Below are 13,292 nucleotides of genomic sequence, written 5' to 3'. Positions count from 1 at the left end.
CACAGGTGAAGGCATTGGTGAGAGCTCAGAGAGACCCCGAGGTTTTAGTGCAAAGTTGGTGGCACAAGTGTGCAGAGGGACACCTGGGGGGAACAGGGACACCTGGAGGGACAGGGACACCTGAGAAGGAGCAGGGACAGCTGGGGAGAGCAGGGACAGCCCAGGCCATGGGTGCTGCAGGCAGGGCTGGGGTGAAAGGCAGGGAAGAGCTGGGATGAGAAGCTGGGATGAGCCCTGACTCAGGAACCCCTGATTTGCTGCTGGAGCAGGGAACAATTAACCCAAATGAGGGCTCAACCCCTAAAGCCATCCTGACCCATCCCAGCTCCCTGCACTCCCTCCCATCCCAAAAACATCACCAGGAGACTCCTCCAGATCCTTTCAGGGCTGGATCCAGCCCTCCCTGCTCCTGCCCACCCTGGAATTTTCACACGTGCACGCATGGGGATTTTAATACCCCCACAATTAAACTCCCATCTCATCCCAGCTGCAATTAAGTTTCTAATGTTCATTTACTTATGCTAAAGCACTCCCAGCACCAGCGAGGAGGAGCTGGAGCAGCAGCCAGACAAAGCAGGGCTGGCTGGGTTTGCAAAGCCTCGTCACGGCTCCAAATTAAAGCGAACTGAGACTACAATTGAATTATCTGGGATGGTTCCTGTCAAGCAATTATGCTGCATGAGAGCCTGGGAATGCAATTTGCTCTCATCTGACAGCTCATCCGAGGGGCTGGAGGGCCCATCCGAGCTGAGAGGGGGGAGAGGGAAACACCAGCACGTGGAATTCAGGTGGAAACAGCATCTCCCAGAGAGAATTTTTGGGGAAACTCTGGGATTTGGCTGATGGGAGATGATGGAAATGGTCCTGGGCATGGCTGAGATGTCCCAGAGTGGGGCTGGGAGCTGCTCTGTACAACCAGAGCCTGCCTGGATTCCCAGCTGCAGGAATGAGCCACGGGAGAGGGGATGGATCCCAATTCCAGCTGATGCCCAGCCCCAGAGTGTCACAGACATCTTTTATGGAAAATCCTTTCCTTAGGATTTTTACTCCTGAGAAGCTGGGAGGCCTCAGGAACAAAATGTAAACAATGGTTATCTGCTGCTGTGGAATGCAACAGGTGCATCTGGGATTGGTCTCATGTTGGTTGTTTCTAATTAATGGCCAATCACAGTCAACTGGCTCAGACTCTCTGTCCGATACAGAAGCTTTTGTTATCATTCTTTCCTATTCTATTCTTAGCCAGCCTTCTGATGAAACCTTTTCTTCTATTCTTTTAGTATAGTTTTAATGTAATATATATCATAAAACAATAAATCAGCCTTCTGAAACGTGGAGTCAGATCCTCGTCTCTTCCCCAGTCTGAAAACCCCTGTGAACACCGTGACACCAGAGCAGCCCCAAACCTCGGATTTGGGGATCGAGGAGCAAAGGAAGGAGCGGGAGAAGGGATGGAGAGGGAGGGGGCAGGGCCGGCTGATGAATTAACGGGGTAAATTAACGGGAATGAGGAGACTGATAAATTACCGGGAACGCGGATCCGTGTCCCGCTGGCAGGGAGACCCGCGGGGGGACACGTAAGAGGGAGAGAAGCCACTTGTGAAAGGTCAGCGCTGCCCACGGAGGGGCTGCGGGGGCAGCGGGACAGATGCATTTCCCCGCGGGGAGCGGCTAATGGCAGCGGCACTCCCTGGCCCCGCAGGATCCGGGCACAAACTCATGAATCAGCGACGTTCCCCCTTCTTTCATGACAAAACCGCAAAGAAATAAATAAAGGGAATTAAAGAAACCCGCAGAGAGCCGAGAACGAGCCCTCCCCAGCCGAGCATCGTCGTGAGCGCTGGATGGGGATCAGAGGAGCCCTGGGGGGATAAACTGAAGTCATTGTCCTGTGGGTCGGGGTTCTGTCCCCAGAGCCACCGGCTGGGCACGGAGAGCCGCCCGCTGTCCCCATCCCACCGCAGCCGGGGCTGCTCCGGCTCCCGGAGGATTCCCGGGATGCAGGAACGCCGAGGGAGAAGATCCCGGTCCCGGTCCCGGCTCGCTATCGGCCCCGCTGCTCGTCCGTAGCGCAGGGTGGGAAGCGGAGAGGAAGAGGAGACCCGCTGGGGGAGGAAGGCACCGTCCCACAACTCCTCCCGTCACAGCCTGGAGGGGACACAAGGAGCAGAGTCAGCCCTGGGGAACCTGGGGGGTTGGGGGGAAGATATTTGGGAAAAATCCCTCCTGGAAGAGCTTTGCCACGGAGCTGATCCCTAAACCACCGGGAGAAACCCCCGTTAGGAAAATTAATCCACAAACACCAGAGGGTGTTTATGCCCGAAAAGGAGACAGAGGAATCCTTTCTGGCATTATTCCAATAAAGGGAGAGGCCATGGGGCATTCCCCTGGGATCTCTCCAATTTTTTCTCCCTTTTTATCTCAATTTCCCGGCTGCATTTCCCTTCTCTCCCCATTTCTAAGGTACTTGAGAGGTTTCCAGAACTCCTGATCCCAAAGATTTCCCTCTAAGGTATAACCCTCCCTCTTAATTTTTAATTCTTATGGAAATTAGGGCTTTTTCTTCCCCATTGTTTCTTTCATCTCACAACGTCTAATTTCATTTCTCAGCAAACCTTAAGTTTATTTCTAAAGGCAAATCTCTTTTTCCGTTCGTCAATCAGCGGAATCCTTCCCATTGTTTCTTTTATCTCCCAGAGCTGGTTTTATCTACCAGCAGACCCAGAGTACGTTTGGAAAGACAAATCCGCCATTCCTCTCACCCTGAACTCCTGCACCTCCCTGCCATCCCTGCCTGGTTCCTGGAGCATCATCCAGAGGGGAAAGGGCTCCTTGGGTACCACTCCCACCCCTGTGCATCCAGGATCCCGCGGGTTTTGTGTCCCAATCCCTTGGATGCAGGGATGGGGTACCACATCCAGCTCATCCCTGCGCACAGCCGGGATTCCTGGACCTAACAGGACCCAACAGGAACCTTCCAGGACCTAACAGGAACAACAGCCAGAGCTGAGTCCCTGTAGAAGGGATCAGCTGCCGTGCAAATCCGAGCTGGAACATCCTGATTAGCAAAAGATTGGGCCGGTAATTAACGGGGAGCTGCGGGGCAGCCCCAGCCCGGGGCGGGCAGAGCGTGGCTCAGTGACTGGAAAAAACATTCCCAGAGCCAGCGGAGCGATTCCGCAGCTGCCTGGGGGCCCGGCATCCTCCGGAGCCGCCCCGGTGCCTGCTTGGAGCGTGGCTTGGGAATTAACTCCGCTCCTGATTAACATCTCCCGTTCCGGGTGCCTTGGGGGCCACCTGGCCGAGGGCTTTGCGCTGCTCTCGGCAGCCCCGAGGGACAGGGAGTGGCACGGGGGACATTCCAGACACTCTTGGAGCCGCCCAGGTAAGGAAGAAATGCAGGTTTGTTATCAGCAGCAGGAGAAATGGGCATCTCCCACACTCTGTAAGGACAAAGAGTGATCCCTGAAACCCCCAAGATGTCCTCACTTCTCTCCCTGAGCTGTCATCTCCTTCCCTCCATCCATCCTCCATCTCCCTGACATTCTCCATCCCCTCCATCCATCCATCCATCCATCCATCCATCCATCCATCCACAAAGATCAGTCCCTGAAGCCCCCAAAAATGTCCTCAGTTCTCTCCCTGAGCTGACATCTCCTCCCCTCCATCCATCCCCATTCCCAGCCTCCGGGGATGCACACTGGGAGCAGGAAAAATCCCCCCCAGTGAATGCCACCCCCGCACGGGAGAGATTTCGGTTCTGTTTGTCACAACATGACAAATTCCGGGGAGGAAAATGAGTTTCTAAGTGATTGCTCTGCGTTTTGCCTGCTGTTCCCAACAGGGCAGACTCCAAAATCCCAACTGGGGACCCTCTGATGCCGTTTCCTGCAGCACAGGGATGTGACTAAGCCAAAGCAAGGGAACAGAGCAGGATTTGGCCATGGGAGGAGAAGGGATCAGGCTGGAAGCTGCCATGGCTGAGAGTCTGGGAAGGGTCCCTGGGCAGGGCATTCCCCCAGTCCATGGAAAATGAGTTTCTAAGTGATTGCTCTGCGCTTTGCCTGCTGTTCCCAACAGGGCGGATTCCGAAATCCCAACTGGGGACCCTCTGGTGCCATTTCCTGCAGCACAGGGATGTGACTAAGCCAAAGCAAGGGAACAGAGCAGGATTTGGCCATGGGAGGAGAAGAGATCAGTCCGTGGAATCTGGGAATAGGGCAGGGATGGGGACTTACTCAGCCGACTTCCAGAAGTGCCCCGGGTGGGAAAGGCGGCGGTTGCGCTTTGGCAGTTTCTCCAGCATGTCCATGAGCTTGGTGAAGGTGGGCCTCTCCTCCTGCTCATAGGCCCAGCAGAACAGCAGGATGTCCTGGAGCCACAGGGAGAGAGTGTCAGGAAAGCCAGCCAGGCCCTCTCCCAGCGGGAATTGAGCCAGGCCCACTCCCACCACAACCGCCACCCGCAAAGGAGCCCGTCTCCATCAGCACATCCTTGGGAACGGCTGGGATGGAAGGGATGTGCCCAGCCCATGAGGAGTCATTTCCATCACCACATCCTTGGGAAGGGCTGGCATGGAGGGGATGTGTCCATCCCATGAGGATCTGTCTCCATTACTGGGTTCTTGTTAAGGATTGGGATGGAGGAGATATGTCCATCCCATGAGGACCCATCTCCACCATTGGATTCTTGTTAAGGATTGGGATGGAAGGGATGTGTCCATCCCATGAGGACCCATCTCCATCACCACATCCTTGGGAAGGGCTGGGATGGAGGGAACATATTCATCCCATGAGGATCCCATTTCCATCACTGAATTCTCATGAAGGGCTGGGATGGAGGAGATATGTCCATCCCATGAGGAGCCATTTCCATCACTGGATCCTTTGGAAGGACTGTGATGGAAGAGATTTATCCATTCCATGAGGACCCATCTCCATCAGCACATCCTTGGGAAGGACTGGGATAGAGGGGACATTTCCATCCCACGAGGATCCCATTTCCATCACTGAATTCTCATGAAGGACTGGGATGGAGGAGATAAGTCCATCCCATGAGGAGTCATCTCCACCACTGGATTCTTGGGAAAGGCTGGGATGCAGGGGTGTGCCCAGCCCACAAGGACCCATCTCCACCACTGGATCCTTGTGAAAGGTTGAGATGAGGAAATGTGTCCATCCCATAAGGAGCCATTTCCATCACTGGATTCTTGGGAAAGGCTGGGATGGAAGGGATGTGTCCATCCCATGAAGAGCCATCTCCATCATCAGATTCCTTGGGAAGGGCTGGGATGGAGGGAACATATCCACCCCATCAGGATCTGTCTCCCTTAATGGGTTCTTGTTAAGGATTGGGATGGACCATCTCCATCATTGGGTTCTTGGGAAGGGCTGGGATGGAAGGGATGTCTCCATCCCACGAGGATCCCATTGCCATCACCAGATTCTTGGGAAAGGCTGGGATGGAGGGAATGTGTCCAACCCATGAGACTCCCATTTGCATCCCCACATCCCCACAAAAGGCTGGGATGAAGGGGGGGTGTCCATCCCACAAGCACCCATCTCCATCCCCACATCCTTGGGAACGGCTGGGGCAAAAGGAACGTTTGAGCTGAGCTCAGCAGCAGGACCAAGCCTGGCTGGGTGCGATCAGCAGATCCAGAGGGTTTTCCAAGAGCCCCACCAGCCACGTCCCAGTCCATGCACACCCCCACAGCACCTACCGAGATCTCCTTGCCCATCCCGATCTGGCTGAGGTTGGGCTTCATCCCTCTCCCCACCTGCCAGATGATCGCCTCTGCTGGCTGCGTCTTGAAGGGCCATTCCCGGGCGTGCAGCTCGTACCAGATGGTGCTGTTGGGAGACACTGGGGATCAGAGATGGAGCAGCCAGCAGGGACTCAGGATGGGGTGTGACAGTGGTCACAGGGGTCTCAGGATGAGGGAAGAGACGAGGATCTGATCCATGTTTCAGAAGGCTTGATTGATTATTTTATGATATATATTATATTAAAACTATACTAAAAGAATAGAAGAAAGGACTTCCTCAGAAGGCTAGCTAAGAATAGAATAGGAAAGAATGATAACAAAAGCTTCTGTCTCAGACAGAGAGTCTGAGCCAGCTGACTGTGATTGGCTATTAATTAGAAACAACTAACATAGACCAATAAAAGATCTACTTGTTGCATTCCACAGCAGCAGATAATCAATGTTTACATTTTGTTCCTGAGGCCTCTCAGCTTCTCAGGAAGAAAAAATCTTAAAGAAAAGATTTTTCATAAAAAATGCCTGTGACAATGGGGAGGTGTCCAGACACTGCACCACATCCAACCTCTCTCCCTGCTCCAGAACCATCCAGGAGATGCTTCATCCCAGAGGTGCTCCTCAATACAGAGGTGTCACCTCTCCCATTTTCCTGGAGCGAGCCCTGATTCCCACCAGGGGAGATCCCAACCTGTGGGAAGGAGGACAGAGGCTGATGGAGGCCCAGACAGAGCCATCAAGTGGGATTGTCCCACATGGGCAGCAGCACTGCCCATGGAGCAGCTGAAGAGAGGATGGTGGGGATGCAGCTGCCCCCCCAGCAGAATTCCGGGAAGGGACGAGCTTAAGAATTCACTTTCACTCCAGCTTTTCCCTTTTTCTCCTCCAAAAAGCTCTCCAAGCTCCAAAAACCCGTGCCATGACCCATCCCAGGTGTCCTCACCAGGTGATGGCCACGTGAAGCCCGGGCCATCTGCTCCTGCTCTCATTGCTAAGCCAAGCCCTCTTTTCCGTGAGGAATCCCAGATCCAAGGGAATATCCCAAAACCAGGGCATCACCGGTGGGCACCCCTGTGGTTTTCCGCCCCCGCTGCTGCCTGGAAGTTTTGCATCATCATTTTCTGGCACCCGGAGCCTGGATGAGCCTGGATTACCACAATGCCAGCCCCATTGTCCAAGGCAGATTCCCTGGACCTGCTTTTCCCTCCCTCGTGACCACTAAAAGGATCAAAACCCAGGGTTAAAATAACACCAGGGTGGAAAAAATCTGTCTGATAAACGAAAGATTCCTCCCGGTTAGGGAAGCTCCCCGAATTTGGGAATTGGAATTCTGATTTTGCACAGTTTGGCTGGAAATCTCAAAAAAAGAAAAAAAGAATAATGGGAGAATTATGTGGGTGCAGAGGAATGGGGAGCTTGGAGAGGGGCAGATGCTGTGGGCACAGCACAAAATCCTCAGGAGAAGCATCCAAGAACCCTCAGATTGGATTTAACACATCCAAGGCGTTAATTCAGTTTCTCACTGGGGGTTTTTGTCATCTTGAAAAGATCTTTTCCCCTTGCTGTCCCTGATACCCAAATCCCTGGAGGGAAGCGACCCCTCAGGATCATCCCTGAGCCTCCCAGGCTTGATGGAGGGCAGCAGAAACGAGAAAGAGGGAAAACGTGGGGAAACCTTTTCATCTTTTCAGGAAACTCACGCTTTCCATTTTTCCCACAACTGAGGCAAAAAAAGGGAAAATTACGTCTCCCCACCCACTCTCACTTAGTTGGATACGATCCTTTAATTACCTCTTTATTTCTGTGCTGAAGTTGTACCTCAGGGAGGGCACAAAATAAAAGAGCCAGACCCTTCCAGCTGTAATTACTGCGGGTTTGATGGGAATATTGCCTCGGATAACAGGCCCACGCTCCCTAATCCCACAGCCTTCGAGGTATCTGAGAGAAAATTAATCCTCTGGGTAAAGAGGGAAGGGTTTGGGGAAAGGTTTAGCGGGGTGGAATTGGGCTCGTGCCCTCAGGGAGGTTTGTGGGCAGAAAAAGGGCAGGAGGAATGAGCTGGTTTGCTGAGGAAAACTTAGGAATTCTCATTTTTCTTGGCTTTTGGCAACTGCACGTAAAGCTGGCACCACCATCAGCCCTCTGCAGTGGCTGGAGGGGGACATTGGGGTGTCCAGGGGCTCCAGAGCTCTGTCCCCAACCTTTGGCATCCCATCCATCATCATCCAAGCACCTTCTCATCAGTTCCCACCCCAGGAGGGTGCAGGGGAGAGATGATGCCAGGCTGGCATTCCCAGGGTGTTCTGGATCCCATTGCCAAGCACCACTCTGGTGCAAAACAGGAGGATTTGGTAATTTAGAGAGAACTGGGCTCTCCAGGGACTCCCAGAGCTGTGCTCCCATCCCAGGCTGGCATCCTCTGGGTAATGGGATGTTCTGGACCAGCCAGCCTGGTCTATAACAGGGAGATTTGGTGATTTAGGGATGCTTCCACTCAGAATTTCTCAAAGCAGGAAGGTTCATCCAGCCCAGCAATGGCAATTGGATTTGGGACAAACCAAGAGCGTCCTCTTCCCCTCCTGAGCCCAGAGCAGCTCCCACTTGCCCCAAGCACACCAGATCCCTGTCCCAGGACTCACCCCAGTGCAAAGACGTCCGAGTGCTTGGAGAAGGGCAGCTTGTCCTCCTCGGTGTCGGGCGAGAGCTGCCGGATGATCTCGGGGGCCAGGTGGCACAGCCAGCCGTTCTGGATGCGCAGCTTGTTCTCCCTCCTGTGGGACACGGAGCCGTGGGTACACTGGGGCACAGAACCACCAGAGACACAGCTGCCCACCCTCCTCACGGGGATTTAAACCTGGTTTCACCCACATCAAAGTCAGGTTTTAACCCTGCTCTGAGAAATGTCCCTGCCAGGCAGCAGGACAAAATTGGATGGTGGTTCCTGCTGGGACATGGAGCTGGAGCCGTGGGTACCCTGGAGAACAGCACCACCACAGCCCCAGCTGCCCACCCTCCTCACAGGGATTTAGGCCTGGTTTTATCCACACCATCCTTGCAAAGTCAGGTTTTAACCCTGCTCTGAGAAATGTCCCTGCCAGGCAGCAGGACAAAATTGGATGGTGGTTCCTGCTGGGACATGGAGCTGGAGCTGTGGATACACCAGGGCACACCACATCCCCAGCTTCCCACCCTCTTCCCAAGGTTTTTAAGCCTGGTTTTCCCCACATCATCTTTGCAAACTCAGGTATTAACCCTGCTCTGAGAAATGTCCCTGCCCAGGCAGCAGGACAATACTGGGTCACAGAATGGTGCTTTAGGGGAACTTTGGCTCTCCCAGGCTGGGGATGGGGATTTAGGGTCTGTTGGAGCTCCTTCTGTGCCCTTTGCACCAAAACCCCTTAAAGGATCTGGGGTAAAGTGGGGATGAATTCCCACCGTGGTTGGAGCAGGAAGTTGGACTGGGCACCACAAAGAGCCTCTTCTGAGCAAACCCATCCTAAAGTAACAGCCTGGACATTGGTGTTTTCAGGTGTTGGGCCCCAAAACAGCCCCTCCAAGTCCAAGCCTCCAGTGGCAGGTCCCAAGGGAGCAGCCTGGCTTCATAACAACCCCTCATTTCACCTCATCTGTCCTTCCTCCACCTCCCCAGGCTCCCTCTGCTTGGGATAAATCCATTGGAATCCTTTGGCCAACGGCTGAGGATGACATTGGTGAATCCTCCATCCTTCACATCCTCCAGCAGGCACCTGGGATACACTGCTGGCTTCAAAATCCCTGGATCATCAGTGGTGGTGACACCTGAGGCAGCTCCATCATGTGTCTGAGCCCAGGTTCAGCAGCAGGAGGGAACAAACCTGTCCCATGTCACCTTGGGCTGGCTCCTGCCAGGAATTTCTCCCTGAAACCCTCCCAAAGATGGGGATGAACAGGGATAAGGGATGGTTGTGGGGTCATCTGTCCTCCTGAATGTCAGCCTGGGGCCAAAATCCCATGGGAAACCATCCAGGGATGGGGTTCCACCTCAAAGCTGGCTCATAATCCCAAAGTGGCACAATCCAGATCCTCCTGCCTGCAAAGCCATCCCCATTCCCAGTCACAGGTCTGGCTGTGACCAGAGGGACCCCTTCCCTAGGGAGGGACACTGTTACTCCAGGAAAATGCTGATGAAGCCTCCTTGTCCCCCTTGGGGTGTCCATAGGTCCTCTCCATCCCCCTTATTCCCTCTGGAGTGTCCATGGCTCCTCCCCACCCTCCTTGTCCCCACTGAGCCCAAGGACATTTAAGTAAAGGAGGAATAAATCTGATTTCAGCAGGATGAGACACCAAGTCACCAAATCTCTGCAGGAGGTGTTTTAACCCCAGCAAAACCAGCTGAAGAAATGTCACCATCCTTAACCTGACCTCCAAAAATTTGCTTCCTTCCCAACAGATGTTTTTCCAAGCCTCTAAGGACCCAAAATTGGGATTTATCTCCTGTCTTAATCTGATACCAAAACCAGCAAAAGCCTACCCTGAAAAGGAGAGATCAGACCTGCAGACCCTTCCTGTTCCAAGATTCATGGTGGCTGTGGATCCCTGCTCTCCTCTCAGCTCTCCTCCAGCAGAAAACATCTGCTGCCAGCAGCCCAGGGCACAAATTTTCTCATTTTCTCCATTTTTCCAGCAAAACTCTGCTCATTTCTCTCCAGCCTTGCTTTCCTGGCCATCTCCTGGATTCTGACCTCACAAGGGACATCCCAATCTTGGGCAGAGGCGGCCACACATCAGCCACCTCCTCAGAAACCCCATTTCTCATTCCATCTCTGGAGCATCCCTGACCTTCACAGCAAAGATTCCTGCCAAAGCTTGGGCAGTTTTGCCCAAATCCTCATTCCCTGCTGGAATGAGCTGTCCCTTCCTCCTGGCAGCCCCTGAATCCCAAACCCCCTGCCCAGCTGCCAAACCAGAGGCAAATCCCACTTTGGATCAGGAGATCCTGATTTCCTGGCTTTCCAAAGTTTTTGGCCAAGTTTGTGCTGAAATCCGTTGATATTCGTCCAGGCAGAGTGGAAAATATGGGAGTGTGGGATGGAGAGAGGCGGCCACTGCCGTTTCCTTTAATCCTTTGAAATAATCACTGGGAAATTGGGGAAAAATCCATCATTTCCAAAGTGCCTTTTATCTCCTGAGTATCTTTGCCATGGAGATGGAAGGACCAGGAGAAAACTGCCCAAGCTTGGGCTGTGCTGCTCCCAACACAAAGGGTTAAGAGGGAAATCCAACACAAAGGATTTAGTGGGAAAGGTGGGAAAAAACAGCAATGTTCTTATTCCCCACTTAACAGAAAATGGAAAATATCTCTCTTCTTCCTTTCCCACTTCTCTTTCCTTTTTCCACCCCAGTTTTGCTTTTCTTCCTTTCCACAGCTTCTGGAACTCCTTTCCCTGCCATTCCTACAGCTGGAAAACCCTCCCAAAGCATCAAAAAAAGAAATTTAATAAGGAACATTTACCAAAACCTCCAGATTTAAACCCTCCAAGACCCCAAAATGTCACAATGCTGTGAAAAGCCCAAGCTTAGCTCTCATTGTCCACGTCCTGCTCCAGGCCCAGCACAGACACCATGGCCAGATGTCTGTGATTCCCAAAATGTCACTGGAGTGGGGACAGCACAGGGATGGCATCACTCAGTCCAGGCAGGGGATGGAGCAGATGCCAGGGGTTTATAACGATGGAAAGGGAAAAGCCAAGGCATGAACCAGCCCTGCTGCCACAGCAGCATCTCCTGGCTGGCTGCAGGGTGGTTTGGCCATGGCAATGATGCATCCCATGGGAAGAGGTTGGTCCAAAGGGCACAATCTGCCTCTCTGAGCCAAAATTCCAGAGGCTCACACACGGCATCGTGTCCCTTCCTATGGATCAAAACCAACTCCCTTCAAACAGAGCAGCCCCACAACACTCAAAGGCCTCTTGAGCTCCTGTCTGCTGAGGCTGGGGACACAGAGAAGCACTTGGAGAGGGATTTTTTGGGATTGTTCCCCACTTTAGGGCACAGGGAGGAGCTCCAGGGTGTCCATGCCCTCCTACCTGCCCGCCTGGAGAACCCCGGAGATGCTGAAGAGCCCGAAGTCGGTGATCACCACCTTCCCATTGTCGTAGAAGACATTCTTGGATTTGAGATCCTTGTGGAGGATGCCCTTGGCATGCAGGTATCCCATTCCCTGGGGTGGAACAGAGAGAGGAAAACACCCTGAGGTTACACAAGCGGCACAAACGGGCAGGATAACGCTGGAGTGGCGTGGCGGCATTCCCGTGGGAACCATGAGCCACCACGGCACATACAGGTGGCATTCCTATGGGATCCATGAGCCATCATGGCACATCCAGGTGGCATTCATGAGTCACCACAGCACATCCAGGTGGCATTCCCATGAGATCCATGAGCCACCACGGCACATCCAGGTGGCATTCCCATGAGATCCATGAGCCACCACGGCACATCCAGGTGGCATTCCCATGGGATCCATGAGTCACCACGGCACATCCAGGTGGCATTCCCGTGGGATCCACAAGACACCATGGCACATCCAGGTGGCATTCCTATGGGATCCATGAGCAAACACGGCACATCCAGGTGGCATCCATGAGTCACCACAGCACATCCAGGTGGCATTCCTATGGGACCCATGAGCCACCACAGCACATCCAGGTGGCATTCCTATGGGATCCATAAGCTACCACAGCACATCCAGGTGGCATCCATGAGCCACCACGGCACATCCAGGTGGCATTCCTATGGGATCCACAAGACACCATGGCACATCCAGGTGGCATTCCCATGGGATCCATGAGCCACCGCAGCACAAACAGGTGGCATTCCCATGGGATCCATGAGCCACCACAGCACATCCAGGTGGCATTCCCATGGGATCCATGAGCCACCACAGCACATCCAGGTGGCATTCCCATGGGATCCATGAGCTACCATGGCACATCCAGGTGGCATTCCTATGGGATCCATGGGCAACCATAGCACATCTAGGTGGCATTCATGAGTCACCACAGCACATCCAGGTGGCATTCCCATGGGATCCATGAGCCACCACGGCACATCCAGGTGGCATTCCCGTGGGATCCATGAGCCACCACAGCACATTCAGGCTGGACCACGTTCCCCAAAGGACCCTGAAGGAAGGGAAACTGCCTGGAAGGGATGGGCTACTGGAGGAGATGGGATTGTGGTGTGGGTGTCCCAGCTGCCACGGCGCCTGCTCATTTTCCTGATTAATTGATTCCACAGGAAAAATGAGCAGCAAACCCACCCGGCAGCCGCTTCCCTGGAACCCTCTGCTGGGAAATGGATGGTGATGATGTTTCTGCCTCTGTGTTTTTGGGGGCTGGCAGAGGAGGGTAATAATTCACCGCTCCCCACAGCCCCACCGGCGCTTCCGACGGCCCCATCCGCCTGGAAACGGGCGCCTCGCGGGAGTCCTGCCTTAATTCCTTCCCCCCAGGAAAAAACTGCTCGGCGGTTAATTAAAATTAGTGCTAATGAG

The 13,292-nt window shown here is 53.6% G+C and overlaps 1 protein-coding gene across 1 annotated transcript in view; it reads right to left on the bottom strand.

Annotated features, from left to right (window-relative positions):
• Window positions 1-4,231: 4,231 nt before the first annotated feature.
• The window catches only part of KSR2 (kinase suppressor of ras 2), an 83,866-nt gene continuing 74,805 nt past the window's right edge, over window positions 4,232-13,292 (bottom strand). Inside the window, exons 17-20 of the mRNA XM_058816946.1 lie at window positions 11,824-11,957; window positions 8,398-8,529; window positions 5,720-5,849; window positions 4,232-4,369 (exon numbers count right to left, since the gene is read on the bottom strand). Of these exons, the coding sequence (XP_058672929.1) occupies window positions 4,232-4,369; window positions 5,720-5,849; window positions 8,398-8,529; window positions 11,824-11,957 (534 nt within the window). The remainder of the gene's footprint in view (window positions 4,370-5,719; window positions 5,850-8,397; window positions 8,530-11,823; window positions 11,958-13,292) is intronic.

Source organism: Ammospiza caudacuta, chromosome 18, assembly GCF_027887145.1.
Source record: "Ammospiza caudacuta isolate bAmmCau1 chromosome 18, bAmmCau1.pri, whole genome shotgun sequence".
Classification (NCBI taxonomy): Eukaryota; Metazoa; Chordata; class Aves; order Passeriformes; family Passerellidae; genus Ammospiza; species Ammospiza caudacuta.
The sequence above is the reverse complement of the archived record's forward strand: the minus strand, read 5'-3'. Positions and strand labels throughout refer to the sequence as shown.